The 27466-nt window shown below is 52.8% G+C and overlaps 12 protein-coding genes across 12 annotated transcripts; 7 read left to right on the top strand and 5 right to left on the bottom strand.

The window, feature by feature from the left end:
• Nucleotides 1–813: 813 nt before the first annotated feature.
• BU25DRAFT_450577 (NAD dependent epimerase/dehydratase family protein-like protein) lies at nucleotides 814–1740 on the top strand (the record flags this gene model as incomplete). Its single annotated transcript, XM_033709702.1, has 2 exons — nucleotides 814–852; nucleotides 906–1740. 2 exons carry the CDS (start codon nucleotides 814–816, stop codon nucleotides 1548–1550), a joined length of 684 nt encoding a protein of 227 aa, XP_033558679.1. The 3' UTR covers nucleotides 1551–1740.
• An 885-nt stretch (nucleotides 1741–2625) lies between these two features.
• BU25DRAFT_347822 (uncharacterized protein) lies at nucleotides 2626–2948 on the top strand (the record flags this gene model as incomplete). Its single annotated transcript, XM_033703170.1, has 2 exons — nucleotides 2626–2777; nucleotides 2876–2948. The coding sequence occupies 2 exons, from the start codon at nucleotides 2626–2628 to the stop codon at nucleotides 2946–2948; spliced, it is 225 nt and encodes a 74-aa protein (XP_033558678.1).
• A 198-nt stretch (nucleotides 2949–3146) lies between these two features.
• Nucleotides 3147–4310, bottom strand: BU25DRAFT_154075 (uncharacterized protein). The gene is made up of 2 exons (XM_033700651.1): nucleotides 4054–4310; nucleotides 3147–3862 (listed from the first exon to the last, which is right to left on the bottom strand). Exon 2 carries the CDS (start codon nucleotides 3814–3816, stop codon nucleotides 3400–3402), a length of 417 nt encoding a protein of 138 aa, XP_033558677.1. The 5' UTR covers nucleotides 3817–3862; nucleotides 4054–4310; the 3' UTR covers nucleotides 3147–3399.
• On the top strand, nucleotides 4114–6370 carry BU25DRAFT_413393 (3-chlorobenzoate-3,4-dioxygenase reductase subunit). The gene has a single exon (XM_033707030.1). It carries the CDS (start codon nucleotides 4614–4616, stop codon nucleotides 6294–6296), a length of 1683 nt encoding a protein of 560 aa, XP_033558676.1. The 5' UTR covers nucleotides 4114–4613; the 3' UTR covers nucleotides 6297–6370.
• Nucleotides 6371–9701: 3331 nt separating this feature from the next.
• Nucleotides 9702–10424, bottom strand: BU25DRAFT_347823 (uncharacterized protein; the record flags this gene model as incomplete). Its single annotated transcript, XM_033703171.1, has 2 exons — nucleotides 9702–10281; nucleotides 10330–10424. The coding sequence occupies 2 exons, from the start codon at nucleotides 10422–10424 to the stop codon at nucleotides 9702–9704; spliced, it is 675 nt and encodes a 224-aa protein (XP_033558675.1).
• A 723-nt stretch (nucleotides 10425–11147) lies between these two features.
• On the top strand, nucleotides 11148–12370 carry BU25DRAFT_413391 (lactoylglutathione lyase-like protein). The gene is made up of 2 exons (XM_033707029.1): nucleotides 11148–11803; nucleotides 11849–12370. Exons 1-2 carry the CDS (start codon nucleotides 11390–11392, stop codon nucleotides 12287–12289), a joined length of 855 nt encoding a protein of 284 aa, XP_033558674.1. The 5' UTR covers nucleotides 11148–11389; the 3' UTR covers nucleotides 12290–12370.
• A 503-nt stretch (nucleotides 12371–12873) lies between these two features.
• On the top strand, nucleotides 12874–14768 carry BU25DRAFT_347835 (D-3-phosphoglycerate dehydrogenase; the record flags this gene model as incomplete). The annotated part of the gene is made up of 3 exons (XM_033703172.1): nucleotides 12874–13216; nucleotides 13264–13392; nucleotides 13444–14768. 3 exons carry the CDS (start codon nucleotides 12874–12876, stop codon nucleotides 14766–14768), a joined length of 1797 nt encoding a protein of 598 aa, XP_033558673.1.
• Nucleotides 14769–15173: 405 nt separating this feature from the next.
• On the bottom strand, nucleotides 15174–16271 carry BU25DRAFT_153527 (ankyrin). Its single transcript, XM_033700650.1, has 3 exons — nucleotides 16112–16271; nucleotides 15978–16064; nucleotides 15174–15928 (listed from the first exon to the last, which is right to left on the bottom strand). The coding sequence occupies exons 2-3, from the start codon at nucleotides 15986–15988 to the stop codon at nucleotides 15286–15288; spliced, it is 654 nt and encodes a 217-aa protein (XP_033558672.1). The 5' UTR covers nucleotides 15989–16064; nucleotides 16112–16271; the 3' UTR covers nucleotides 15174–15285.
• A 1147-nt stretch (nucleotides 16272–17418) lies between these two features.
• On the top strand, nucleotides 17419–20907 carry BU25DRAFT_413389 (uncharacterized protein). Its single transcript, XM_033707028.1, has one exon. It carries the CDS (start codon nucleotides 17623–17625, stop codon nucleotides 20863–20865), a length of 3243 nt encoding a protein of 1080 aa, XP_033558671.1. The 5' UTR covers nucleotides 17419–17622; the 3' UTR covers nucleotides 20866–20907.
• Nucleotides 20908–21413: 506 nt separating this feature from the next.
• BU25DRAFT_476108 (uncharacterized protein) lies at nucleotides 21414–23295 on the bottom strand (the record flags this gene model as incomplete). Its single annotated transcript, XM_033710944.1, has 2 exons — nucleotides 21414–22594; nucleotides 22653–23295. 2 exons carry the CDS (start codon nucleotides 23293–23295, stop codon nucleotides 21519–21521), a joined length of 1719 nt encoding a protein of 572 aa, XP_033558670.1. The 3' UTR covers nucleotides 21414–21518.
• Nucleotides 23296–24587: 1292 nt separating this feature from the next.
• BU25DRAFT_153384 (uncharacterized protein) lies at nucleotides 24588–25196 on the bottom strand. The gene has a single exon (XM_033700649.1). The coding sequence runs from the start codon at nucleotides 24957–24959 to the stop codon at nucleotides 24633–24635; it is 327 nt and encodes a 108-aa protein (XP_033558669.1). The 5' UTR covers nucleotides 24960–25196; the 3' UTR covers nucleotides 24588–24632.
• Nucleotides 25197–26211: 1015 nt separating this feature from the next.
• BU25DRAFT_433415 (N2227-domain-containing protein) lies at nucleotides 26212–27420 on the top strand (the record flags this gene model as incomplete). The annotated part of the gene is made up of 2 exons (XM_033708774.1): nucleotides 26212–26421; nucleotides 26470–27420. 2 exons carry the CDS (start codon nucleotides 26212–26214, stop codon nucleotides 27418–27420), a joined length of 1161 nt encoding a protein of 386 aa, XP_033558668.1.
• Nucleotides 27421–27466: the final 46 nt, after the last annotated feature.

The raw sequence follows: 27466 nt of genomic DNA, 5'->3' as shown, positions 1-27466 counted from the left end.
ACGAGAAGCAGGGGCTAGACCCTCTCGTGGTCGCTCCATCCACTCGATGCCGTACATGGATTATAGTCGACTGTCAAAGGAAAGGTCAAGATCGAGCGAACCATTGAACTTGGATCAGGAGTGGGAGCCGTCAGGAGGGATTCGTCGTTGCAAAGGTAGTCGCACCGAGAGGTTCACCAGTACTCTACCAAGTGGAGAAAGTGGAGGCTGAACGCGGTACTGGACTGACTTATTGCGGGGTGTCCAAGGCGGAGTGGTGCGCCAGCTGGACTTCTAGAATCTCCACTGTGGTTCACAGCTGATAGATCCAGGATTTGAGTAGCCGACTACTTGGTAACTTACCAACGCGTGAAGCAGACGCGTGAAACGTTGGTCGCTGCCCAAACATCATCACGTTTGGAGAAAAGCTGTGTTGTTGACGTTTGAGCAGCTCGAATGTAGGGACTAGTTGGCCTGCTCGTTGCCAATTGGCTCTTGCTGCTTACCTGCATCATGAGCGTTTTGTTTTCGTATCTGCACTCACTGTCAATACAACATGGTCGCGTAAACTGGCACACTCAACACTTCTGCGCGACAATATCTCAAGAGAGGGCTTAATGTTGGCATATCGTGATGTCGCAGGACACCAGAGTTATGACGATGATCCTCCGCCTCGGACGAATTCTTCCAACGCCAAATGGCCGAAAAACGATCGACCTTTGCGACGAAGACTGATCGTGACAGCCAACTTACCCCCCAGCAGCATATAATCGCGAGCGAGACATTAACTCGTTTCTCGAAAGCAGTAAGTAGCACAGCATCCATTCAGTCGATATGGCGACAGCAGCGCTCGCCGGAAGCACCGGCCTGGTAGTAAGTCGCAACACCAAATATACTCACGAACAAAGCCGTGTTCACCACGCTAGGGCTCCAACATCCTCAGCCAACTTCTCGTACATCCCTCCTTCTCCTCCGTATACGCTTACGCACGCCGCGAGGTCCCCAACCCAACCGCCACAACTAAGCTGAACCCTCTCACATCGACCGACACATCGACATGGACTGGCATGTTCCCGCGCGAATCGAACCCCAAGATCTTCTTCTCAGGCCTCGGCACCACAAAGGCACAAGCAGGCAGCTTTGAAGCCCAGCGCAAGATCGACTACGACCTCAATCTTGACCTTGCCAAAACCGCCAAGGAAGCTGGTGTAGAGACATACGTGCTCATCAGCGCCGGAAACGCGAATGCGCAGAGCAGCTTCGCATACATTAAGATGAAGGGTCAACTCGAGGACGACGTAAAGGCGCTGGGGTTCAAGCATACGGTTCTCGTGCACCCAGGACTGATTTTGGGAGGAAGGGAAGACAGTCGGCCTGCTGAATTTGCGATTCAGAGTGTCGCAAAGCTGTTCAGGAGCGTGACACCGAAGCTGACAGACTTCTGGGCGCAGGATGCAACGACTATTGCTAAGGCGGCAGTTAATGCGGGCGTGCAGTGTTTGGAGGGCAAGAAAGAGGAGGGTGTTTGGGTCCTGGGGCAGGCCGAGATCAACGCCTTGGGTGAGGCATAGAAACGTTGGTGAACGTCCTGCGAAAGCTACGCTCACAATCGTGCCGGTAGCTGTATGCATACCAGAGCGCCTGTCCTTTGCTACGCGATACTCTTCAATAAATTGTTTGTTCACCATGGAACTATGCCCAACGATTGAACGTCCGGTCACCAGGTCTCTGGGATCTGTAAAAGCGTGCTGTTGTGTACCGTACCGAACAAATATGTCTTGTGACCAATGACCACAGCCTCTCTTCAATATGCTGTCGCGGCTACCAATGAGCGCACGATCTTTCCAACGCATTTCTGCAGCGCGACTAACCACACCATCCAACTTCATCAATTCTTCTCAGCTTCCCAGCACATCTCAACCCTCTCAGACTCACCAAAGTCTTTCTTTGCCCCGTAATCCTTCACTCGTCAATTCATCACACCACTTATCTCACGCGATGCGCTCACTTGGCAAACAACCTTGGTGCTGATGCTGCCATCGGTGGGTGCCGCTCGCTCCAGGCTCGCTGCGCCGCTGAAGGATTTCGTGCAATGATCACACCACTGTCTCGCGACACATTGTTCACGCCACGCGAGTGCGCAAAACACACCAAAATGCGTTGTCTGCGATTGGTCTACGTTGCGCAATTCTTTCCAAAATGAGTAAATTAATTCTAGATCTGGAAATTGACGCCCAAACATGTGGTTCGGTTCGGCTAACCCCAGGGGCAGGCTCGTAAGGCTGGCTGTTTGCTCAGCACCATTTCGGGCGCAAGAGCGGTAATCCTTCGGGCCATGTTTGCTGGAGGAATCTCAGGTGATGCTGGTGGTGCGATCAAGCAGTTGACGCAGTGCACAGAGCGGAATAAGCAGGAATCAGTGAAAGCAGAAACACATTCGTAGGATCAATAAATACATCGCACCAAGCCACCAAAGAAAACATCATCATAACATCTCTACTCAGCCATACAAGCCACGGCAACAGCAACAAGCAACATCTACAACGCAGCGGGTAGACCAAAAGTAGAAATTGGACTCTCAACTCCACCAACCAACAACTAAACACCACTCCCGGCTTTTGGCGACTTATCAGACTGAGAAGAAGAATGCCTTCCGCAACAGCAGCACGCACAATGATCCGTTCCTGGGCCCGCCAAATGACTGAGCCTCACCCATTCGCTCGCAACCCCGTCACCGTTAAGCCATACCCAGCGCAGTACCGCGTTATGTTCCGCAAGCTGGGGAGGACGAGCGCTGTGTAAGTCGCCCTTCACCAACACCCTTCCCTTACAACTCTCTTTCCTTTAAGAGTGCTTCTTCATCTGCTTGAATGTCTCACTGACGACCGACACACAGTTTCTTCCCCTGGTACGTCATCGTCCTCGGCTGGCCACTCGCCGCTGAGTGGGTGTTGAACGGGCGTATGTGACTTTTCCTTGCTGAGGGCGAGCGATCCGTTCCTGTCGAAAAGAAGGAGGTCATCAGAAACCTCGATGCGGGGGAGGTTAAGAAGTTGATACTGAATATGCGGTGGGATGGCTAGTGGGATTTGGCATAGCACTGCTCAGCATGGGATGGAGTTTGGGGCGTTTTGATGTGTAGATACCAGACAATACATTTTCTTGAAATCCTGTGTTTTTCGAGAATTGTTGTGGCTTGGATGTTTGCCAGGCCTTGCTCCTGACTGAGGTCTTGCCCGATAATCCACTGCGTTCTGTTAGCGCAGCGAGATGGCCTTGTGTTGGGGAGCTTGTTCGCGTCGTGTATGGTGTTTTCATTTAAAACTCAGAAACATGTTGGTCAATGCAGTCCTGTCATATGCCGCCTTGCGCCTGTCGCTGATCGTATTCATCTCCTTCGCTCGCATCGTCTTTGTGTGTCTAGTTGTGGCTTCCTGAACCACTCGATCCACCACCCTGCTTGTTCGGGCTCCCAGCACCGCTCGCCTTGTCATTCGTTCCCTGGCTTGCACCGCCGATCTTAGGATCATTCGCATGGCTAACCTCGTGGTTGCCGGGACTCACGTTGAGCGCATTGTCCTGACCTCCTGCCTCCTTCTCAGCAGATGCCTCTGCTGCCTCAGGGCTCGTCTGGTTGGGATCAAAAGCGGCATCAGTGTGTGCTGCTGCGTCGTCGGAACCGGACTTGGAGTATTCAGTTGACGTGGTCTTGATTGAGTCCTTGTCCTCTGCACCCTTCTGCGCGAGAAGTGGGCGCGATGTGCTCAAGAAGCGAAGCTGCGTGAACTGGGTGCGAGCGGTGCGCGTCAGCGAGCGGGTAGGTTGGAGGCGGAACATGGCTGCTGCGCAGGTATGTAGCTGTGTGTCGTGGATGTATGTAGAGCTTTGAAGGTCAGCAATGGCGTGAATGTGCAATTGAGTATCACTCACATCCTAATCACAATTTATTGGAAGGTGAGAGTAATGGAAGTCTTGAAGAAAGTCAAGGCGAGAGTTGACGTCTTCGAAGCTTGTGTAGCAGATCAAAGCTCACGACGATCTGACGTCACTGACGCACGGACACTTGCTACATACACATTGATTAGCAGTTTGTACTACTTGAGTATTACAAAAGTCTCCCTCATGAGAGCAGAGGTAGCTGTAGCGCCAAATTTGTAGCGCCAAATTTGTATGGGATGCTGTATGATGGGTTTATGCTGGCACTCGGGGAGGCAGCTTCGTTTCCGACTACAAGCCTCGGGGATGGCGTTGAACACCGAGCCGCATTCGACTTAACCCCCTCACTCTTCAGGCAACACCATCACTTTGCATCACGGGCTTTTCGCACAGATATTATACCAATCTCAAAATGGAAGGTGTAAGGCTGGAGGAAGTCAAGGGTTCCAGGCCTGTCCTCGGCCAACAGGAAGCAACCCATGGTAAGCCAGTCCTTCCCTTGACTCAGTTGAGTCGTTTCAAGCGGATGTGCTCACGCTGCTCTGCTTTATCAAGCTTTCCAGCGTAAGCTGCTTCAGTTCTGGTGTTCGGGCGGATCCGACCACTACATCTGAAAATCTGACTCCCATAGCTTGATTTCCAATCAATACACCAACATCGAAGTCAACTTGAAGTGCAACATTCATCAGCACTCAATCATGGCCATCCCCAGTTGGATTCCGCCTCCACCTCTGGATCATGACACATTGCGAAACCCTCCACCATTCGAACCATTTCCACTCGTTCAGATACGCAGTGGCAAAGCCAAGAAGTCTCTCGGAAACGGCCGCATCGAAACGGCCATCTTCAAGGCACCCATATCAGGACCTGTTGCGATCAATGAGGATGGCATCGTCGGTGACGAACACGCTTACGAGCCACATCGCAGCCGAGACAGAGCACTCCTGCATTACTGCACCTCCCACTATGATGACTGGGCAAAGGAGATCCCAGCCTCAGAGGCGCACTTCAAGCCCGGTGCCTTTGGCGAGAACATCTTTAACACCGAAGTAAACGAAAAGAACCTATGCATTGGCGACCGCCTCGCCATTGGCGAAATCATCGTCGAGGTTACCATGCCTCGAGCACCCTGCTATAAACTCAACCACCGCTTCGAAGTCAAGGACATGGCCAAGCGCTCCCAGACCCTCTTTCGCACTGGATGGTTGTACCGCATCATCAAACCTGGTCACGTTGCTGCTGGAGACATGGTCTGTCTACTCGAGCGACCGCACCCTGACTGGACTGTGGCAAGAGTCATGTACTACCTGTTCATCGAAACTGACAACAATGAGATGATGGAGGAGGTTGTAGAGATTCCACAGCTCGGCGAAGAGATTAAGGCCATGTTTCAGGCCCGGTTGGCGAAGGGTGTCACAGAAGACCAGAATGGAAGGATGTATGGAGGTGCAGAAGACAAGATGGATGCGTGGTACGAATGTCGCGTTGTCGAGAAGCGCAAGGAAACGAGCAACGTCACAGCGTTTGTGCTCGAGACCATTGAAGACCTCCCAGACGCTACACCAGTTGAGCCTGGTAGCCATGTCCGACTCAAACTAGGCGGCAAGCTAGTTCGTGCGTACTCAGTCACCAGTGGTACCACAAAGCGCTTCGAGCTCGGCATTGCCCTCGACGCCAACAGCCGAGGCGGTTCAAAGTACTTGCACAGGCAAGTCCAGGTCGGAGACGTTGTCACTGCAGGACGTATCACCGCCTCCTTCCCTCTAGCTCTCGACGCAGACAAGCACATCATCATCGCAGGCGGCATCGGCATCACTGCCTTCCTCCCTGCACTGGCCCATCTCAGAGACACGAAGCAGAACTTCCGTCTGCACTATGCTGTATCGAGCGAAGTGCCGTTCAAGAACCCCATCGCCGCTCTCGGTCCTAACGTTACGATTTACAACAGCGCACAAGGCACACGCATGGACCTCAAAGACATCCTGTCTCACGCAGACAACCGCACGCACATCTACACCTGCGGTCCTGCACGTCTAATGGACGCTGTGGTTGCTACAGCGAAGCACTTCGACATTCCTGACGCTCTCGTCCACATGGAGCAGTTCACCGTGACGACTTCTGGCGATCCATTTACAGTAGAGCTTAAGCAGAGCAAGAAGATCATCGAGGTCGATGCTACCCAGACCTTGCTCGATGCCTTGAAGGCAGTCGGTATGGATGTTAATAGCTCTTGTGAGGTGGGAAACTGTGGTACGTGTAAGGTTGATGTTTGTGATGGAAGGGTGGAGCACAAGGGCACTGGGCTGCTGAACGAGGAAAAGTGTGGGTCGATGCTGGCTTGTGTATCGAGAGGGATTGGGCGGATCGTACTTGATCTCTAGGAGGGCCAGCTACAAGTTACACGGGAGCCTCGAAGATACGCAGCGATTATAGTATGTGGATTCAACAGAAGTCAGTTTGTGCTTGCAGCAGAAGGGTGTGTCTCTCATTTTATCTCTGTTCTACTGTGGGACTTGCACCATCCTCACCTCACGCCCCGCACGGACAACGCATCAACAATCAAGAAGGCACCATGCGTGCTCTTGCTACGTCCCTCACTGGGCCCACTTCCCTTCTGCCTTCCCTCCCCACCACCCTCTTTCTTCACTCACCTTCGCACCTCCCTTGAACATACCTCGCCCACCTTGATCACACCACAGTACCGACTACCTCCACGATGGACCGCGGCACGAATCTGTGTATCATATGCGGAGTACCTAATGCAAGGCTTTGCAGCGGGTGCTGCGATATTCGCTATTGCTCGTAACCTTGCCAGGTGACAGATCGGCCACTTCACTACATCGTCTGCAAGACTGTCAAAGACTTCGCGAGCGACACCCGCCCCAGCCCCACCCACGTGAGAGCCATACTCTTTTTTGAGTTCGAGAAGCGTCCCCGCTTCGTCTGGATGACCTTCATGGGCAGATACGAGGGCAAACCTTGTCCTGACTACGACGACGACTCTGTCATCAAGAAGTAAGCCCATTCTGACCTCATAGTGTCATCCCGAGGAAGTGATGAAGCAATTCCTTTCGGGTTTCCACGGACAAGATCATCAAGTTCAGCTTTCCTGCACCGGTTCCTGAGCCAACTATGCGCCTGCACGTAGCCTGACCAACATCAACGGACGACTTGCCAACTATCTGCGAGACGTGGTCGATGCTGAAGAGCACCGCTGATGAGAAGCTCAACTCTCTGATCCCTTACCATCTACAGCATCCTTTAATCAGCCTGCCTCAAGGACAGAGTACTCGTCAGTACGTATAAAGCCCGCTATATCCATCGCTTGTTACTAACAGCTACGAGATGGTATACTAGAGTCGTTCAAACCTTTCTTTGAATGGATCAACAACCCAGCGACAGCGTCCCTGTTCAGCATCTCGAGGTCCAATGACAAAGTTCATTCTATGTCTGTCGCGCCGATAAGAAGCCTTTGCATCCAATTCATTTATCCGCCATGCAGCAATACTTCCAGGACAATTTATTCGAGTACAGGTTCGCTTCCTCAACAGTGCTTCCCTCGGGGAAAGCGGCCAAGGTCGGACCAAAGGAAATCATGGAGTACCTCCACGGTCTCTGGCTCGAGAAGATGTCGAAGGATGACTTCAAGGCATAATATCCGATATATATTCAGGGAGCAGAGCTGCTTCAGCATCAATATGATGCGAGGATGCCTCCGGACCATACGACGTCTAGCTCTCTCTATGTTTCACAGTCGCATAGACCTCAGGCGTAACCTTGGAGGGCGTCACGTTGCTCCATCTTAAGCAAACATGTTGCGCAAATAGTGTTCAGAGATAAACATTATATGGGCTCTGCCATAGTTCTCCAAGGTCAATTCAAGTTTCAGCTACCTGTGCTTCAGGTCCCGTCATTGAGTGCTTCCACGCTGGACAACCTCACGACCAACGCTCGTCCCGCAAGGCTGTCCCAGGGGTTGGTGAGCCAGGCGTGAAAGGGGTGTGGGAGGCAGATGTGTGGCTTGTTTAGTCAGGCTCAATTCGGTGATAGCAAGATAAACACATGCACGAGACTGATGACTGTCCGGGGTAACCATGGCATTGATGCTACTAGACAAAACCTTCAATATTAAAGCCGATTATCTTTCCCTAGTCAAGAATATCATCCTCATCCGGATCCCGCTCCTCATTCGGGTTCAACATTTTTTTATCGCTGTAAAGAAACCCAATGGCCTGGTCCATCAAACTCTTGTCCGCGCGCTGTGTCGGACTTGGGATCTTGTCGATGCCAAGCTGTTCCTTGACCTTCTTTTGCACATCGATTTGACGCGCCAATACTTGTTGTTCTACTGATACCACCGAAGACCTCCTCCTTGATCGAAAGCCGGTTACGGAGGGACCGGCTTCAGAGGGGCCTGCTTCAGAAGGGCCAGTTTCAGAAGGACCTGCTTCAGCACCTTCGTAGTGCCTGACTGTGAAGTCGTGTTGACGTACGTACCGCTGTAATGGAGGTTCTGGCTGGACGCGAAATGTGCGATCTGGAGCAAATGGAGAGGCGTTCGGTGATGGCTTACGGTCGGGCAATTCTGTTTGGGGCCTACCACAAGGGTCGCCACTCGTTGTCAAGTCGCTGCAGTCCCGCATTCGGTCTAAATTTGGCGTGTGCGACCCAGATGTTGCAGAAGCTTTGGACTTGGGCGCATCATACCATGATGGCAAGTCGTCGATCACGTAGTCGTCTTCGAGGGCTGGACCGTCTGTCTGTGCATTGCGACCGCTCGGTCCATCCTCCACCGCTACAGCCTTGTCTTTACCCTTGTCTTTGGAGGTCGGTCTGGCGTCTGTTCCGGACGTGTCATCGGAGGTTGACTGCCATTGAGGCGAGGTGAGCTCGTCGACCGTAGAAGCTGCAGCTTTACCTTTGCTCTTCTTCTGACAGGTCGGCCTGCTTTCAACTGTAAGATCATCCCTTGAGTCCGACACGTAGCGAGGAGAAACATCGAGCTCAACTTTGGAATCATCCACAACAGCAGCCTTGCCCTTGCCTTTGTCCAGAATTATCGATTCGCTCATGGCTACAATCTCGTCCTCAGGCACCGACGAGCTTGCGGGAGAAGTGCCAGCCTCAAATGTAGGATGTTCGCAGGACGCAGACTTGCCACTGTCCTTTAATGCAGGCTTGAGCGGGTGTCCGTCTTCAGGTGCACCCTTGCCCACAACTGCAGAGTATAGCTTTGACAACAAGTCCTGCGCGTCCTCCATTGGCTCATCTCCTTTCTGCTCGTCTTCAAAGTGGGCCAGTTTTCGGGACACATGCCGCCCGAGCTCAAGTTGCTCGCTTGTCTCTTCGCTGATTGTGGACAGGGACGGGTTTGAAGATGAGTCGTCATCCTTGGGAGCAGATTTGTCCGGAACTGGTATGAAGCGATGCATCCCCCGAGGTTGTGATTGGAAGTTTTCAGCTGGAGGTAGTCGCACGTCCCTCTTTTGAGAAGCCAAGATGAAGCTGCTTACTCTATTCTTCTGCCGCGTAGGTACAGTCTCCTCCCCACGCACAGGCTCGTTCTCTTCTTGGGGCGCAGATGCATGCTCTTCCTGACGAGATGATTCGCCCCGCTCCTCGCGAACAGGTCCATTTCTGCGCAACGCCGACTCAACTCTGGTGGGAGAGATACCCTCGGATCTCCGTGATTCGCGTTTTGGAGTCTCGTTGGGTTCGCGAAACTTGACAGTCTCGAGAGTCTTGCCGAACAAGATCTCCGACGGGAAGTTCGAGTCCGTCCAAGGCTACTGGAGCGCCCAATCTGCCGGCATGACGAACCCGCTGTCCTTGAAGTCGCGCTGGATGTACTCGGTCAAAGCGTCAAGTCTCTTGCGTTGTATATGTAGAACGCCAAGCTTGATGTCTTTCTCCCGCTGGCTCATTGAACTGAGTATCGAAGGAGCTTTGAGCTTGCCAGCAGCGCTTTGTGCAGCTGTCGGTGTACTTGATCGCGTGTCAGAGTCTTCTAGCGTAGGGTACCGGGGATCACCATAGCCTTCGGCGGTAATCTTGAATTGCTGCGACTTGTTTGGTGGTAGTTCGCCGATCAGGACGAAAAGAAGTTCGGGTTGCAATGATCGAATAAGGATGTTGCAGTTTTCCGCCTCGATAGTGAGTGTTTCGAGTGCAGGCCTCAAACCGCTCTGCTGTGCTGCCTCTGCCTCATCTCGAGCTGAGTCCTTCCGTGGGTCTGGTGCAGACTGCATCTGTCGTCCAATGCACTGCTCTTTCCATGCTGCTGAGATTAATGCTGCTTGGTCGCGGAGTTCCTTGATATTAACTGGGGTTGAGTAAGCGAGCAGATTGCCGTTCGGTGACATCAAGCTGCGTGCATTAGCGGGAACCCTGGGCGCCAGCTGTGAGGAGACCTACAGTAATCGCGGGTAGAGCTTCTCGTTGACATTCTTAGTGAGCCACTCGCTCACCTTGATGATGTCTATCATCGGGCCGTCGAGCTGTGTTTGCATAGTCAGAAGCTGTAGACGCGCGGAGACACGCATTCCGGTGTAGTGTTGTTCAGACATAGCGAAGCGAGTGAGGATGGGGTATGCGGAGCGTAGCGATAGAAGTGTTCTGAAGATACTGCGGCGGTCGCCGTGTGGTACAGATAGCTTGGACGTTGTGGTAACGAATGAGGTCACGTACCTGATTACAGAGTCTACCTTCTCAGCTACGGAAATCGATGCGCACGTGGCAGATGCCTTGGATCAAGCTGCAATTGCTGCGAAGCACAATATCAGGCAGGCGAATGAACGTAATTGTGGCAGGAGTGTTGTAGTCTATCAGAACGAAAGGCATGATCATGTTCAAGATACAGACCAGCCACAATCTTGGAAAGAGCTTTGACCAAGCTACTAAATTCCCGTGTCACGTCACGTGCTGCAATTGCACGGAAGGAACGTTACTCTCATCATGCCTCCTATCACTCCTGCGCAAATTGTCGCATCTCATCAACAATGCGGTGTGCAACTACGAGAAGTCACGATGCTCTGGTGCTTTGCTTATGTTACAAAAAACGACTGCTCGGGCCAATGCGCAACGCGGTCATAAAGCCGACTTGGTGGGGTGACTTGTGTTTACTGATTGGTGATGACATCAATCTTTTCGGACATCTGGAGTTCTTAACTCCCCTCCATTTTCTGCTCAGTGCAATTAATGTTGTTCCTACGACAAACGCTTTTGAAGCCATCCAGAGTATCTCTGCCATTTGCAGCACAATATTTGCGAGTAAGCAGCAAGCCGCGCAGTATTTTCCGAGCACTAGCAACCATGGCTACCGATCCAACCAGCTACAAGCTTAACCACTCGATGTGAGCACCTTCATGGCTGTCATCTGCACCGGCCATTGGCTGCTGAAACGTGCACTTACCCACTCTACAGGCTTCGCATCAAGGATCCCAAGCGTAGCGTGGAATTCTATGAGTTCCTGGGCATGAAGCTTATTAACAAGCTACCGAACCCTGACAACAAATTCGACCTCTACTTCCTCGCATACGACAGCCCCAAGGCTGTATCCCACGGCAATCACTGGACCGACCGTGAGGGGATCATCGAGCTCACACACAACTACGGCACTGAGGACGACCCGAACTACAAGATCACCAATGGCAACACAGATCCCTTTAAGGGCTTCGGCCACCTGTGCATATCAGTCGACAACCTCCAGGCTGCCTGCCAGCGCCTGGAAGATGCCGGCTACAAGTTCCAGAAGAAGCTAACAGATGGGCGCATGAAGCACATTGCTTTCGTGCTGGACCCTGACGGCTACTGGGTCGAGGTCATCGGACAGAAGCCTTTGGAGCAGACTGAGAATGTCAAGGAGACTAACACTGATACATACCGCATGGTGAGTGTATCCTCGACTGCTGCTGTATACTGCTGACACTGCCAGAACCATACTATGTTGCGAGTCAAAGACAAAGATGTCTCACTCAATTTCTACAAGGACGTCATGGGCATGAAGCTCAAGCGTACCTCTGAGAACCCCAACGCAGGCTTCAACCTGTACTTCCTTGGATACGGCGCGGATGCTCCCGAGCAAATCGCAAACGGCGTAAATCCCGTAGCAGACAGCGAGGGCCTGCTTGAGCTTACATGGAACTATGGTACCGAGAGGGACGCCAACTTCAAATACCACAACGGCAACGACGAGCCGCAGGGCTTCGGACACATCTGCATCTCGGTCGATGACCTCGATGCTGCTTGCGCTCGCTTCGAGGACAAGGGCGTTAACTGGAAGAAGAGGCTCACAGATGGCAGGATGAAGAACATTGCTTTCGTGCTGGGTATGTCACACATCATCTGTATCCATGGAACAAAGCTAATGTCGTGAACAGACCCTGACAACTACTGGATCGAGGTTGTGCAGAACGAGAAGCTCAAGACACGAAGCAATTGGTAAATGGCATTGTCAACTATCATGCACGAATCCCACTCAACAAGCGATCGGCTCCAATTAGTGCAGGCCACAGTGTATGCGACTTGACGCACTGCATGAGATGTGCACAGATGCACAGATGCTTCGAAGATAGAAATCCATCAACGAATACACTTTCGAAACTTCATTTATTCTCTCAAGACGATCAAGTCTAACAAGGCGCATTTGATGTCGCTCACTGCCCCTCGTCACTACTGGAAGGTCCCTTGCATCCTAGCGAACATGTGGGCGCGGCGCCTACCTACCCCACGAATGCGGGGGCGGGGTAGCTTTCTAGCTACATAAGGTTACCCTTCCTCATACAAGCCAACAGCTGACGCAGTGCGCAACAAGCTCACGGTAGGCGCGTCCGGTAGCGGTGCTTCAATATTCTGTGTAGCTTGACGTGCAGCTAAAAGGATAAATCTCCTCTGGTACCGCTTCTCAGTCAAACCATCTTCTCCATACCGTTACTTCACTACAACCTCTCAGCAACTAACATGGCTATCCTAGCAGTTCGCACGAGACCTAAGATCCTCATACCAGAGAAAGTTTCAGCTGATGGTCTAGCGCTACTGCAAGATAAGTTCGAGGTACATGAGAAGAAGGGTTTGAACCCTGACGAGTTAAGTGCTATCATCGGAGACTATGAAGCTCTCATTGTTCGTTCCGAGACTCAGGTGACAGCAGAATTGCTTAACGAAGCAAAGAAGCTCAAAGTCGTTGCTCGTGCCGGTGTTGGCGTTGACAATGTCGATGTCCAAAGCGCCACTATCCATGGCATCATTGTTGTGAACTCGCCTTCTGGCAATATCAATGCCGCAGCAGAACACACGATCGCGCGTAGGTACCCAGAGCAACCAAGACCCTGCGTACACTGACATCAACAGTACTCATGGCTGTCGCTCGCAACATCGGTGATGCGTCGCAAAGTATCAAGAACGGCAAGTGGGAGCGGAGTCGATTGACTGGTGTCGAAGCGAAAGGCAAGACGCTCGCCATTGTCGGCTTGGGCAAAGGTGAGCATAACAAAACAGGTACAACATCATTACCGCTAACAATGGACATAGTCGGTCTCACCGTCGCTCGAATCGCCAACGGCCTCGGTATGCGACTGATAGCTTACGACCCATACGCCAACCCCAACCTGGCAGCAGCAGCCTCAGTCACTCTACGATCAAGCCTAGCAGAACTGCTTCAAGAAGCTGACTTCCTGACACTGCATACTCCGCTCATCGCGTCCACTAAGGGCATGATCGGCAAAGCTGAATTGGCCACGATGAAGCCCACAGCTCGAATTCTGAATGTCGCCCGAGGTGGTATGATTGACGAAGGCGCCCTCGTAGAAGCACTAGATGCAGGCACAATCGCAGGCGCCGGTATTGACGTTTTCACGTCTGAACCACCCAAGCCAGACTCCTTAGCAAGTCGCCTCATCGCGCATCCAAAAGTCGTAGCAACTCCTCACCTCGGCGCCTCAACTAAAGAAGCCCAAGAGAACGTCTCCATCGATGTATGCGAGCAGGTTGTTCTCATCTTGTCCGGCGAACTGCCACGTTCAGCAGTCAACGCACCATTGATCTTGCCCGACGAATACCGCACGCTCCAACCCTTCGTCAGCCTCGTCGAAAAGATGGGTTCTCTGTACACCCAACACTACTCCTCCATCAACATTAAGTCGTTTCGCACAACCTTCGATCTCACCTACGAAGGCAAACTCGCCAATCTCAACACCACCAAGCCTCTCTTCGCTGCTCTTGTCAAAGGTCTATTGACGCCAATCACCAGCAGTGACGGTTTGAACATCAATATCGTTAACGCTGAGCTCCTCGCTAAAGAGCGCGGTATCTTGATCAACGAACAGCGTAGCAGAGAAAACGTGGAGGAGAAACCATACTCCTCATTCATCACACTGCGCGCTCGCGCAAGTCGGTCCACATCCGCTGCCCGCGCCGGATCTCGCGCAACGAGTCCGGCTACGAGTCGCAGCCCCAACCTGTCGCGCGTCGATACGCATCAAGGAACCTCGCAACCTCCACCTGAGCAGGACCAAATCATCCAAGGTTTCGTTTCTGGTAACAAGCCGTTCATCTCTCGCTTGGACAGGTTTAAGGGCGAGTTTGTGCCGAAAGGTACACTGCTCATCTGCAGAAACTTCGATTCGTGCGGGAAGATCGGTTTTGTAGGCAACCTCCTGGGCAAAGCAGGAGTCAACATCAATTTCATGAATGTTGCGCCACTGGATCTGGATGAGGAGGTTGAGGCACAGGTGAACGGGAAGGAAAGCAACGAAGCGCTCATGATTCTTGGAGTCGATCGGCCGGTCGGCGAAGATGTTGCAAAGGCATTGATTGGACCCGAGGGGGTCTTGGAGGCGTCTGTTGTGACACTTTGAGTAGTTATCAGAATTGAAGAAATCCCTAGATACACGACAATTATCCTCTTCGGCAGCGTCCATTGATACTAGCAGCATTCGCTCAGGCGGACTCCTGGTGCAAACATATATGAGTGAGTACCCTACGCTGTCCTGAACTGTAAGTGGGGAATATTCTCCGATTCAGAGGTCTTTGCTAAAAGAGATATAGGCTGACTGCTGTAAGATGCTTATATACGAAGCAATTGCGCAACTTCATATCTGGGCTAGGAATGGAAAATAAAGAATACTTGCCAGTAGATAAAGTAGAGCCTGCTGAACGAAATGTGGGACTTAATCGACGTACAAGCTTCCTGTTCGAGGACGGTAAATTCTTGTGGCATTCGCTGATCGTGTACAGATAGCTAATATCCGCAAAATGTTCATGGTGCGGATATCGGCGCTTTCAGCTGCGGAAGCAAGGATCTCTTCTTTCTGCAAGAGGTCTGTGTTGAGCGAGCCATGCTTCAAAAATACTTCCGTTATGGAGTATCTGTAGTTACGCATGGGGTACGTGAAAGAGATCTACCCGTAGCCGTTCACTCAGCCCAGCGCTGCGCCATGCTATATGAGTAGGACAGGCTCGAGGAGAAGCAAGGAGGGCGGCCGCGTCCAAGGCCGTAAAGTGGCCTGCATTGATGTGCTTCAAATTTGTGCCCGCATGCAGGAGGACTTCTATTGTAGCCTCTGGGGTTGGCCCAAAGTCCAATGCTCGCATGAGCGCGTTGTCGCTTCGGTTGCTGACTGCTTTGGCATCTGCTCCTTGATCAATCAAGAGGTGACAGATGTCGGCAGCCATCAGTGAGTCTACAGCCCACATCAACGCAGTTCGACCGCGGTGACACGTTGCGTGGACGTTAGCTCCGGCATCAAGTACCGGTTTCATCGTCTCCAGCTCAGCGGCCCATACAGCCCAATGAAGCAGTGTGAATCCGTATGAGTCTTCGTGTAAGACGGCTATTGGATACATTCGTAGGTACGCGGCGATCTCAACGTGAGCATTGTTGAGTATGATATGGTGGGCTGGGGACAGGGACAATGTCCCACGCGCCTCGTCGAGCATCGCATTGCCTTTCAGATTTGCAAAAGGTCTTGACACGTGCTCACGGAACAAGCGCAACCAGAAGTGCTCGGCAAGAGTTCTCCCTTGAATCAGCTGGGTACTAACAAGAACAAACAGGCATTACTTACATGCCTTGCATGTCACGGTTAGGAAAGATCAGCACCAGACTCTAGTAGCATAGTACAGATATCCTGGCAGCTCCAAGCAATGGCTAACTATTCATCTTAGCAGCTCCCGCGTCAGTTCAGACCGGCCCACTTACGGCAAGCAATGTCTGATCTTCGTCTTCTGGGCGAAGTACTGAGAAGATCCCAGGCTCTCATCTTGTACTTGTTCATGGTCATCTGCAAATCGATCAATGTACCGAAGCGTATGCTCCACCAAAGCTCTCTTCGAAGGTGTCCAATATCCATGACGCGCGGAATTCTTAGGGTCCAAGTTCCGCAAATACCACGTAAAGAGCGCCAGGATGCTGTTGCGTCTATCACAAACGGGAGAAGCTATGATGGATAGACGAAGCGCCACAGTTTGTGCCCTGCTGTTCTCAGTGCGAGAAATTGCATGAGCGGCGGTTCAGAAGTGGTACGCCAGTAGAATTGAGGAATACAGCGCCAACAATGCCTCGAACCCATCGGGGTGAAGCCTTTTGATACGTTGAATGACAATGACAGGGTTACTGGGCTTGGCAATTGGGTGTGGCAGAGCGCGGTGCTTGCTTTGCTGGACTGTTTGCGGACGAAGTGAACCCCGCGACGTTTACCGTGTCTATTGTTATATGGGTTTGGTCCTCGAACCCGTAGTTGCCAACACGAAGGACGGAGATCCGGGGAATAGCGACATGCAGCCTAGTATTGTTGCGAATCTGCAATGCGGTCAAAGCTGTGTTGATACTGAGCTTGATTGATGCGCGCTCTTGCCATAAAGCGCTCAGTTTGGACTGTGCTTCACCCCAACACGATCTGCACCTTTGCTCTTCGTCGTAGTTTGAGAATTGCTTGGTTGCCAGCTCCGCCAGTTAGTGTCTTCCCGTATATGTATTCATTGAAGACGTTGAGTGCAAGCCCCTCATCAAGTCGCTGAAGTTCTTCTTCCCACATCAATTGAGAAGCATCAAAAATAGAACCTTACGCCTTGGTCATACCAATACTCAAACCTGATCTTCAACTATCGAAATTGCCCTCCAGTTTCTCATGGCTCCAATGCTTGCTGCCGTCGGTGTTAACGTGAAGGATTACCAGCTTCTCGTGGCCCTGAGGGCCCTGCTCGAAGATGCTGTTTGCGACGAAATCGACCATCGAGAAGCGAGGACCAACAATTTGGGTGAACTCAATAACAGGAAGAACGTGTGAGCGTGCCGTGCAGTGGCAAGGAAGATGGTCGTGGGGCTTATCAGATCTCCGAGGCCGTGCTTTCCCCGCAATCACCGAGGAGGCGTGCGAGCACGCCATCTGCACTAAAACAATTTCTGGTTGCATCAACGCGACAAGCCGCGCTTGAAGGTCTATCGCCCGACAGGACATAACAAAGCCGCCAATCATGCTGCCAGCAATCAATCACGTATTCCTAATCCTCCTCGGCTGGACTTCTGCCGATGTCGCTGGGTTTCGGCACGTTCTCGATATAGAGGCGTGGGTTCAGCATTCTTCCTTCACCCACATTTCCCCGTGGTGAAACGTCAAAGAGAGATTGCGCCAGCTTCTCTCATACCATTCGAGGGAGTCTCACAGATCTTTTTGAAGGATCAGTTCGTTGAGGCATTCACATACCCTCAAGATGCATTTCCAGCAGTCTGAGTCCGCTGGCCCGGGCGCTGAGCAGGAGAAGTCGCCCAAGGTGTTCACCAAGCAGTCTTCGAGTCTGCCTTTTGGAGAGCAGTTGTCTCTTGCATCGATCAGCGGGCCTACCTACCTGACTGCCCAGACGCTCATCCAGCAGGTCGCATACGCATTGTCTGACAAGATCTTTGCCTACTCTGCTGAGTCGTTCGATCTCGATGTGGCGCTCAAGAGTTGGCAGGAGCAGGGCGAGAAGAACGCCTTTGGTTACCAGACTGGTGTCTCCTCGCTGGAGACAAGAGCTGGCGCTGGCACGATTGCCCTTGGATATCTCTTCTCGAAGGACTTCGACCTTACCAAGCGTCACATTCCCCAGTCGATCGTCGCCTCTTCCTCGACTCTGAACTACCTCCGCCCAGCTCTCGACCAGCTGTCGCTGCTCTACTCGGTCGCCAACCCCGTCACTGCGCACATTGCTGCCGTCGACTACTCCGCGAACTCGAACGCCGGACTCGTTACTGACTATGTGTCGTCGCTCACTCTTGCTGAGGACCTTGGCCTTGGCCTCGTCTGCAGCCCATCTGTCTTCGAGACCCAGCACATGGCTCTCTTCGCCACCCTTCTCTCAAGTGTCATCCCTACGATCCACACATACGATGGCATTAGCGTTGGTCGCGAGACTGCCAGGCTGGTGGACACTCTGGACCAGAGCAGGCTGCACAACAGCTACCAGGCTGTTCTGAAGGCTGTTTCTGAGGTTGACAAGAAGCACTCGGACAACGCTGGTCGCCTTGTCCGCCTGCTTCAGGCCTTCAACGACGAATTTGGTGAGGACTACAGGTTGTTTGACTACTACGGTCATGAGGAGCCTGAGAGCGTCCTTGTTGTCTTCGGTACTGTCGAGGCTTCCCTGACTGCTCAGGTCGCCAACGCTCTGTCTAAGGATGGCGACAAGGTCGGTGTCATCAACGTCCGCGTCTACAGGCCCTTCGTCGAGGAGGCTTTTCTGGCGGTGCTCCCCAAGAGCGCTCAGCGCGTCGCTGTTCTTGGCCAGGTCAAGGATGAGGCTGCTGTCTTCGATTCCGCAGAGTACTCTCGTCTCTACTCCGACGTTTTGACCGCCACCCAGTTCGCTTTCGACAGGAACATCGAGGTTTTCGACATCAAGTACTCCCGCGAGCAGGTCTGGACCCCCAGCAACGTCCTTGACGTATTCCGTCAGATCTACAGCGAGAAGAAGGCGGGCGAAGAATCGCGCTCCTACGTGGACATTCTCAACACTGCAGACGTCAAGCAGTACACCTTCTGGGACCTTGACGTGTCCCCGGCTGCTACCGCACCAGCGGTCGTTGGCAAGCTTTTGTCCTCCGACTCGTCCAAGAACGTCTTCGTTCGCGAGGGCCACGACAACCTCGTTTGCGGTGGTGTTACCCGTGTCGACATCCGCAACGCCGACTACACCATTGAGGCACCATACGCTGTCGAGCAGGCCGACGTTGCCGCTATCGGCGACATCTCCATCCTCGGCGCTTTTGATGTTCTCAACAGCGTCAAGGCGGACGGCTCCATCATCGTCCAGCTCCCTGGTGTCAAGGACGAGGACCTCGAGAAGAAGCTGTCTCCCGCTTTCCGCAAGGCGTTGGTCGACAAGGACATCTCGCTGTTCATCATGGACCCCACTCAGTCGGAGGCCGTTGCAGAGGAATCGACCCTTACAACCTGCCTTTGCCAGCTGGGTTTCCTAAAGGTAGCGCGCCCTGATCTGCTCAACTCCCACATCTCCAAGTTGGCTGCCATAAACGGCACCGAGCAAATTTGCGAGAAGATCGTCCAGCAGCTAGAGACCGCTCTCCGTGAAGTTGAGGTCCCTGCTGCTTGGGGTACCGTTGAGGAGGACGTTCAGCACATCCATCTGCCCGCAGACATCAACATCAACAGCTTCGCACCCTTTGACCGCACTGAGTCTGAGCCCCCTACCCTGCTCAAGAACTGGCAGATCGCTGCTAAGGGTCTTGCGTTCAAGGAGGCTTACGGCACTCAGACCGTCCTCCGCCCTGAGTTGGGTGTCAAGACCTCAGTTGTCACTGTCAAGGAGAAGCGTCGCCTTACACCACAGAACTACGACCGTAACATCTTCCACATCGAATTCGACCTTGGCGATACCGGTGTCACTTATGCCATCGGTGAGGCTCTCGGTATCCATGCCGAGAACGACAAGAGCGAAGTTGAGGAGTTTATCAAGTGGTACGGTCTTGATCCTGACGAGGTTGTTGAGGTGCCCTCCCGCGAGGACCCCAACGTCCTGGTCAACCGCACTGTCTACCAGTCCCTGCTCCAAAACGTTGACATCTTCGGCCGCCCTGGCAAGAAGTTCTACGAGGACCTCGGCGAGTTCGCCAGCGACGAGCAGGAGAAGCTTGCTCTCCAGACTCTCTGCACTGGTGACGGTGCGTCCGAGTTCAAGCGTCGTGCTGAGGTTGACACCATCACCTATGCCGATCTTCTGCTCGAATACTCGTCTGCTCACCCATCTTTCCATGACATTGTCCGCATTGTCGCCCCCATGAAGCGCCGCGAGTACTCCATCGCCTCCTCGCAGCACGTCACCCCGAACTCCGTTACCCTGTGTATCGTCACTGTCAACTGGGTCGACCCCAAGGGCCGTGACCGCTTCGGTCAAGCTACTCGTTACCTCAACAACCTCCGCGTCGGCAGTCCTGTCACCGTCTCTGTCAAGCCCTCCGTCATGAAGCTCCCACCCAAGACTACCGCACCCATCATCATGGCTGGCCTCGGTACCGGTCTCGCCCCCTTCCGCGCTTTCGTCCAGGAGCGCGCCTACCAGAAGCAGCGCGGCGAGGAGATCGGCGAAGTCCTTCTGTACATGGGATCCCGTCACCAACGCGAAGAGTACCTGTACGGTGAGGAGTGGGAAGCGTACCAGGATGCCGGTATCATCACTTTGCTCGGCCGCGCCTTCTCGCGTGACCAACCGCAAAAGATTTACATCCAGGACCGCATGAGGCAGACCCTCACTGATATCCGTCGCGCATACCTCGAGAAGGAGGGTAGCTTCTACCTTTGCGGTCCTACATGGCCCGTGCCGGATGTCACTGAGGTCCTGCAGGAGGCTGTTGAGGTCGATTACAAGCTGAAGAACCCTGATGCTAGGAAGGTTGACAGCAGGAGGGCGATTGAGACGCTCAAGGATGAGGGCCGTTACGTGCTCGAGGTTTACTAGTTGCGAGCGTTGGACTAACATAGATCGTTTGCCTGTTAGCGGATATCAATTTCTAGATTTTCGATTCTTCGGTTCTCGCCCTTGTCTTGTGCTGCGTGCTAGTCAGTGATGATAACTCGCGTCGCTCCTTCTCGACCTCGACGTGTCAATGGCCCCCACCTGTTTTGGGTTTTAGCGTGCGTGGGATCAAGCTTGGGCAGCAGCTGCACGTCCCTACCTCAACACTCACCAACATCCGCGACCGCGAGATCACAATATCCCGTAAGTGGTGAGCTCTCGGTCACAGATTTTGTTGCATGAAGGAGACGTGATAGTTACGGTTAAAGTTCACTCCACCACCTCTACGCCTCATCGCGAATTCTATCAAGCTGACAGTACTGACTTCGTATTCAATTCCGATTCATCGAGATATGAACGCTCAAGAACCACAGGTCTATCATCAAGCAATGCACACAATCAATCCAGCCAAATGTCGTCGACCGAGCATCCTTAGATCCTTGGGCCCTCGCAGACAAAGTGTCATTGCCATAGGACATCGTCCAGTGATGATCCCAATGAACATCCATACATCAGTCAAATACGCAAAGCAGCAAGTTGACACTTCAAATCAGTAATAATCGATCAGTATGTGCAGAAAAATCGACATTACACACCTATTTCGCTCTCGACTGCTGGTTCAGAGCAGCTCGCTTGGCCTGAAGACGAGCAACCTTCAGTTCAAGCTCCGTGGCACGCAGCTCAGCCTCCAGAGCAACAGCGTTGCTATCCTCACCGAGATCATTTGTAGGACCCTCAACTTCATCAACAGACATCTCACACCCATCGCTGCGGATCTCGAACTCAGGTGACTCTTGCTTGACCTCGGTCTGAGCCATCTGGAAGTTCTGCGTATAGCCATGCGGCTGGAAACCAGGACGACACACGCTGAATGGAGGCTGCTCGAAGCCTGCGTGCATACGCTTGTTACCGCCAAATGGAGAGTCCTGGGTGGGCCTACGGTCGGTACGGTCGGTACGGTCGGTGTCTGGCTGGCTGTGTGCAGGGGTCATGGCATGATGAGGACGAGGGTACTGACCCATACTGTTGAAGCCTTGGGGCTGAGAAGGGTAGCGACCATCACTGTCGGGAGGTGGAACGTAACCACCATAGCCACCATACATCCTGTACCCGTCGTAACCTCCATATCCGTCAGGACCACTACCGTAGGGCATTGGTCGACCCCAGCGATCCACGGGTGGGCCATAAGGGTAAGGCTGGCTGTAGCCTTGTTGACTCTTCTCGTTGCGAGAAGGCGGCTGCGGCCTTAACGGCAGCTCACAAGCGCCCTTGGAGCTCTTCTCCTGCTTGACCTTGTGCTGCTTTGGTGGCGAACTAAGCATAGGATTAGGGTACTGAGGTGCGTTGGTGTAGCCGCTTGTATGGAGATATTGACCAGTCAACCCACCTTGGCCCATCTCTTCGTCGCTATCGTCTTCGCCATCGACATGCTCGTCGTCTTGGTCGTTGATGTTGCCACCCTCGACGTCGTCCTCATCGTCACTGCCGTCCTCTTCGCCGGACTCCGCTTCAAGGATGTGGTCGATGTCCTCATCGGTGTCATGTTGACTCTGGCGGTTCACAAGAAGATGCTTGTAGCGAATTCCGAAACTGTATGAGACATCCCAGTCCTTAACGAGCATGTCTTCAAGGACATCGAAGTCGGTCGTCACCAGCTGAGGCTTGCGATTGCCTGCACACGAACGTTAGCAAAACTCTTCTTACACCATCGCCAACAGTAAAGGACGTACCAGTGTTCTTGATACGGTAGCGAACGACATCGTTCATCGCCTTCTTCAGCCACGCCTTGTTCCGAGTGAGCTTGGCGATCATGAGGATAGCCTTCAGCACCGAAGGCAGCCACTTCTTCGGATCGGTCTCATGGTCGCGATACATGGCGCGCTTGCCACCCTTACCACGCTTGACCAAAGGGCGGTGGCACTTCGGAATGTACGCTTTGATGAAGCCCTTACCCCAATACTTCTCGATCTCGCGGATGACCTCCATCTTGGCCACCATATCGTTCTTCATGATCGGCTTACTGGCCCATGGACGCGGACCGGGCTTCTTCGGGGCTTTGCCAGATGACTTTGCTGCTGCCTTGGGTGGCTTGAGGAGTGTAGCCTGGTGGGCGGCGCGGCGCTGATCGAGCAGGGAGGTGTCGTTGATGTCGCACATGGGGTCTCGAAGTTGGCGGCGGTCGTGGAGGTCATGGCTGTTTTCGCGCTCTCGGTTTGGTTCTCGCAGAGGGCGCTGTTGGCGGAGCGGAACGTCGTCGCTGCTTGACTCGCAGTCAACTTGGTGCTCCTGGGACTGCATCACAGGTGTGAGCTCCTCGCCGTCGGTCTTTTGCGGGCTATACTCCCGGATGGGAGGGGAGGATCCGTGGTCCATGTCGGCCTGTTACAGTTTGTTAGCGGACAAAGGCAATGTGGGCATAAGAGACTCGCCTCTTCAATGTGGCTTTGCTTGGTAGGTCCCAGGCTGTAGCTGAAGAACGAGTATGTGTCGGCGGAAGCACGCAACGGGCCTTGCTGCTCGGCCGGGGGTGTGGTCGTCCGCTCCAGCTTGCTGGCGGGGCACCGTTGTATATTCAGTGAAGTTGTCAGAGGAGATTTGTTGTCTATATCGCTCAGGTCAGGGCTGGAGAAGCGCTCGAGGCGCTCTAGAGAGGGACAGATTACGAGTACAAGGCCTTGTGTGAACCTACCAGCCTTGCAGGGTTGAGTGCTTACTGTTGCAATGCTTTGAAAGAGTCGAGAGGTCCCACGATGAGTAACGCAATCAGAGCGTTGGAGTTGAGAATGTTGCTGTCGGCGATCGAGAAGAAGGGAAGTAATACTCTCTGGGGTCTTCTTTATATGCACTGCGAGATTGACCCTCTCCACCGCCTATTGGTCGCCGCCTGGCTGACAAGAGGACTGCAGGGTAAAGGTAGGTGATCAACGCCTGGCGCGTCGATAGAGCTTAGGGCCGGATCTTAGTACTGCCAGCCAGACTTGACTGGACAATAGACTCTGAGAATCGGCCTTCACCAAGGACTGGACAGTAACGGCACGACCGCTCATTCAGGAGGGGTTGCTTGCAGGGTCATGAGTCGCTGTAATCAATTTTGTATTTGACTTATTCAAGACACACCTGGGTAGCACTGATGTGGTCCGAACCAGAAAGCATCACAAGTCACGAATGGCTGTTACGAGAGAATCGGCCCACGAAGCCGCAAGATCGGCTGGCGACCAATAGCTCCCACTTTTTGCAAGGGTAGGAGCAATTCTTGACCCTCTACCCAGTCAGTTCATACCAGCAACTGCCGTACGGAACACCTTACGATACCATATCTCTCTAGAAGTATCAGCACTATTAAGGTGTTACAAGTTTTCTGCAACTTGCGAATGTTATTAAGTTCAAAGGCAATAGCACAGTCGTTAAACGGCATGTCAGAGTTCGAATCACGGAGGGAAGTACCATATGATCTTAGAAGGTTAACACAAAGAATCATTTCGGCTCTATATAAACTTAAGTCATTCCCAATGTCCACTCAGCACCTGTCAATATCCGTTACCCCTCCCTCATCGCTGTCTCTTCCTGGTACACGACCTTCACTCGCCTATTCCTCCTTCACAACCCCCATCTACGGTATAGACGCCATACCATCTCTGTCTTGATCCACACCGCGCCTGTAGAGATCTCCAGACATAAAGCACTCGCTGTACCGTCTCGTCCATCGCCGCTCAATGCTCCGATCTGCGCCGGCTATGAAGTGGAGCGTGGTGGTGCTGGGTGCGCTGAGGTTGGAGGTAGAGCGCTGTGCTGGCGCCGATGGTGGCGCCAAGGAGTGGAGTTGACGTGTCACTCACATTAACAGAGGGTGGTGATGCTGCTTCTGAAGGTTTATTAGGTGGTAGGGAATGTGACTTTGATCTGGATCTCATGCGCCGATCAAGGTAATTGCAGAGCATAGCGTACAGAATGGGAATTATACAAGAGACACACGGCATGAACAAAGAAGCAAGCGTCTCGTGCAAAAGCTGGATTGTTTGATTGCTTGCTGGGTGCATATACCCGTTACACTCCTCCTGATTGCGCCGATCTACTAGCCTATTTTGGAAGCCGAATCGCCTCCGTCCATCAAATTGTCCGAAGAAAAGTGCACGCTTCTAGCTCGTGGCCCCAGAAAATACCTAGTCTGCACCACAGCGTCAGCACAAAACCTCACCACGAAAGCTCGATACCCTTACTACGATGAACATTCCCCACGCCAAAAACAGCAGAAACGTCGACTCTGTGCAGGGTCTGAAGATGAGCACACGCTTATGGGGATACTGACGGAGCTGATATAGAATAAGGAACGTCGTGAGGAAGTGCACCAGTAAGATGTAGAGAACGAAAGCTTCTTAAAGTAATAGCTAGGCCTCGTCTTCTGATGAGAAGAAGCGGAAGGAGCAGGGCACTGGGGAGTAGGCGCTTTCGAGAGAAGCTAATGTTTTCGCGAAATTTGAGAAGGAGACAACGAGGTTGGTCAGGGAAATCTCCATGGTGGACAACATGCTAGCGAAGCAGGCGCCCATCTTTGGGGGTTTGCGCTCGGTGTTGAACAGTTGTTTTCATCTTTGTGTACCTGTGTCGCTACCAAATATCCTTGTCACCCTGACCTATGGTGATGTTTTAGTACCATCAGTTCAAGCGACTCCAACATCCCTTCTTCGCTTGTTTTCATTCGTGATATCTTGATTGTACCACGCCAGACACACAACAAGCGTAATGGCCATGTAGTGGGTGCCATCCGTATGGCTTACACAGAGCTTTCTACAACAGAATCTTTCCCTCGGTTAACCGCGTGTCTCGTCATGAGTACGTATGCTCTGGATCCGTCCTGAAAGACCGCTCTCACCGCACCTCAGAAAGCTCAGCGACGCGCCTAGGACTCCTCGATGTACCGTCACGTTCACCAAGTTGTGGTAGAATGGCATACTTTGACACCATCTGAACGATTCTACAATGCCCAGAGGACATCCACAGATGGCTGCTTGGCGCCATCACGGTGCTCAGCGAATTTGAATGATTCGTCGCACGTTTCATTCTTAACACTACCGGCTGTAATCTGTCTGATGTTTCAAGATGAAATCACTGATCATATCTAGTTTGCTTCTCCTAGCGGGCTTCAGCACGCTCGCAGGCGCAACAGAAGTATCAAGCATAGCCGGCCTAACAACAGCAGCTGCCATAATAGATAATACAGCTGCCAACACCGAAGCAATTTATGCTATCAACGAGAATGACGTTGCACAAGACCTGCTACAGATGGGCTCCATGCCCCCCGGCGAATCCCCAAGACACCGACAAGAAAAAGCCCACCTGCTGAAGCGAATGGACCGCAAAACTGGAAAATGGGGAACAATCCACCCGCGGTATCGACTCCTCGAAGCTCTCTACGGCTTCACAAAGTACAGAGAGCGCAACATGGCGGAGCTGGACAGATGGCGATCGATGTACGGGAATGTCGTTAAGGCGCAGAAAAAGGCAAGCTTCACAGAAACGTCTTGAGATGCTGTGCTGACGCCGCAATAGACGCTGGAAAAAGCAGTCAACTACAAGAAAAAGCTAAACGACATCGAGGAACTAATTTACGAGAATGAGATCCTCTGCAAAGCCATCGTTTCCAATGCCATGTCCTTCTACGGCATCTCCCAGTCCGATTTAGACTCGCACATCGCCGAAGCAAAAAAAGCCGGCAGGCTCGCAGACCGCATCAGCCCCAGCCAGACGTTGAAACACTTCGTGCGCGACTGGGCGGACGAAGGGAGTAAAGAGCGCGACGATGCGTTTCCGTGCATACTCAGTACCCTCACCAGCCTCAAAGAAAACTCCTCCGCGGATATGCCGCTCAAGATCCTGCTTCCAGGCTCCGGCGTCGGGCGTCTAGGCACCGAAGTCGCCTCTCTCGGCTCCTTCGAAGTGACTCTCAATGAATGGTCAATGTACATGAACATTGGATACCGCTACATCACCTCGCTCAACCCCTCTTCCCCACTTACTATGCACCCGTTCATTGACGGCCTGTCGCACCACGCCACCACGAATGACCTGCTACGACAAATCACAGCGCCCAATGTGTCACCGAACCTAAATGTTTTATTGATCGAGGGCGATTTCACGACTGCGTTCAATGGCCAAGGGGAACATTTTGATATAATCGTAACCCATTTCTTCATCGACACAGCGCGCAACCCAATGTCCTACTTCGACACAATCCACAAGCTACTCAAGCCGGGCGGGAAATGGATGAACCTCGGCCCCTTGCTGTACGGTACCGGGCCATTTGTGCAGCTCAGTTTGGACGAGGTTGTGGCTGTGGTGGAGGAGATGGGGTTCGAGTTTGAGGATATTGGGAATGAGTGTGGGGCGCTGACATTTCCGGACAAGAAGGTGCGATGGACGGAGGCGGAGTATGGATTTAACGGGAAAGCGTTGACGAAGAATGCGTATAAAGCGCAGGTGTGGGTTGCACGGAAGCTGTGAGAACACTTCACAAACTCATAGGCACACGTCAACAGTCGAAGTGGAA

The sequence above is a fragment of the Macroventuria anomochaeta genome, assembly GCF_010093625.1.
Source record: "Macroventuria anomochaeta strain CBS 525.71 unplaced genomic scaffold BU25scaffold_30, whole genome shotgun sequence".
Classification (NCBI taxonomy): Eukaryota; Fungi; Ascomycota; class Dothideomycetes; order Pleosporales; family Didymellaceae; genus Macroventuria; species Macroventuria anomochaeta.
The sequence above is the reverse complement of the archived record's forward strand: the minus strand, read 5'-3'. Positions and strand labels throughout refer to the sequence as shown.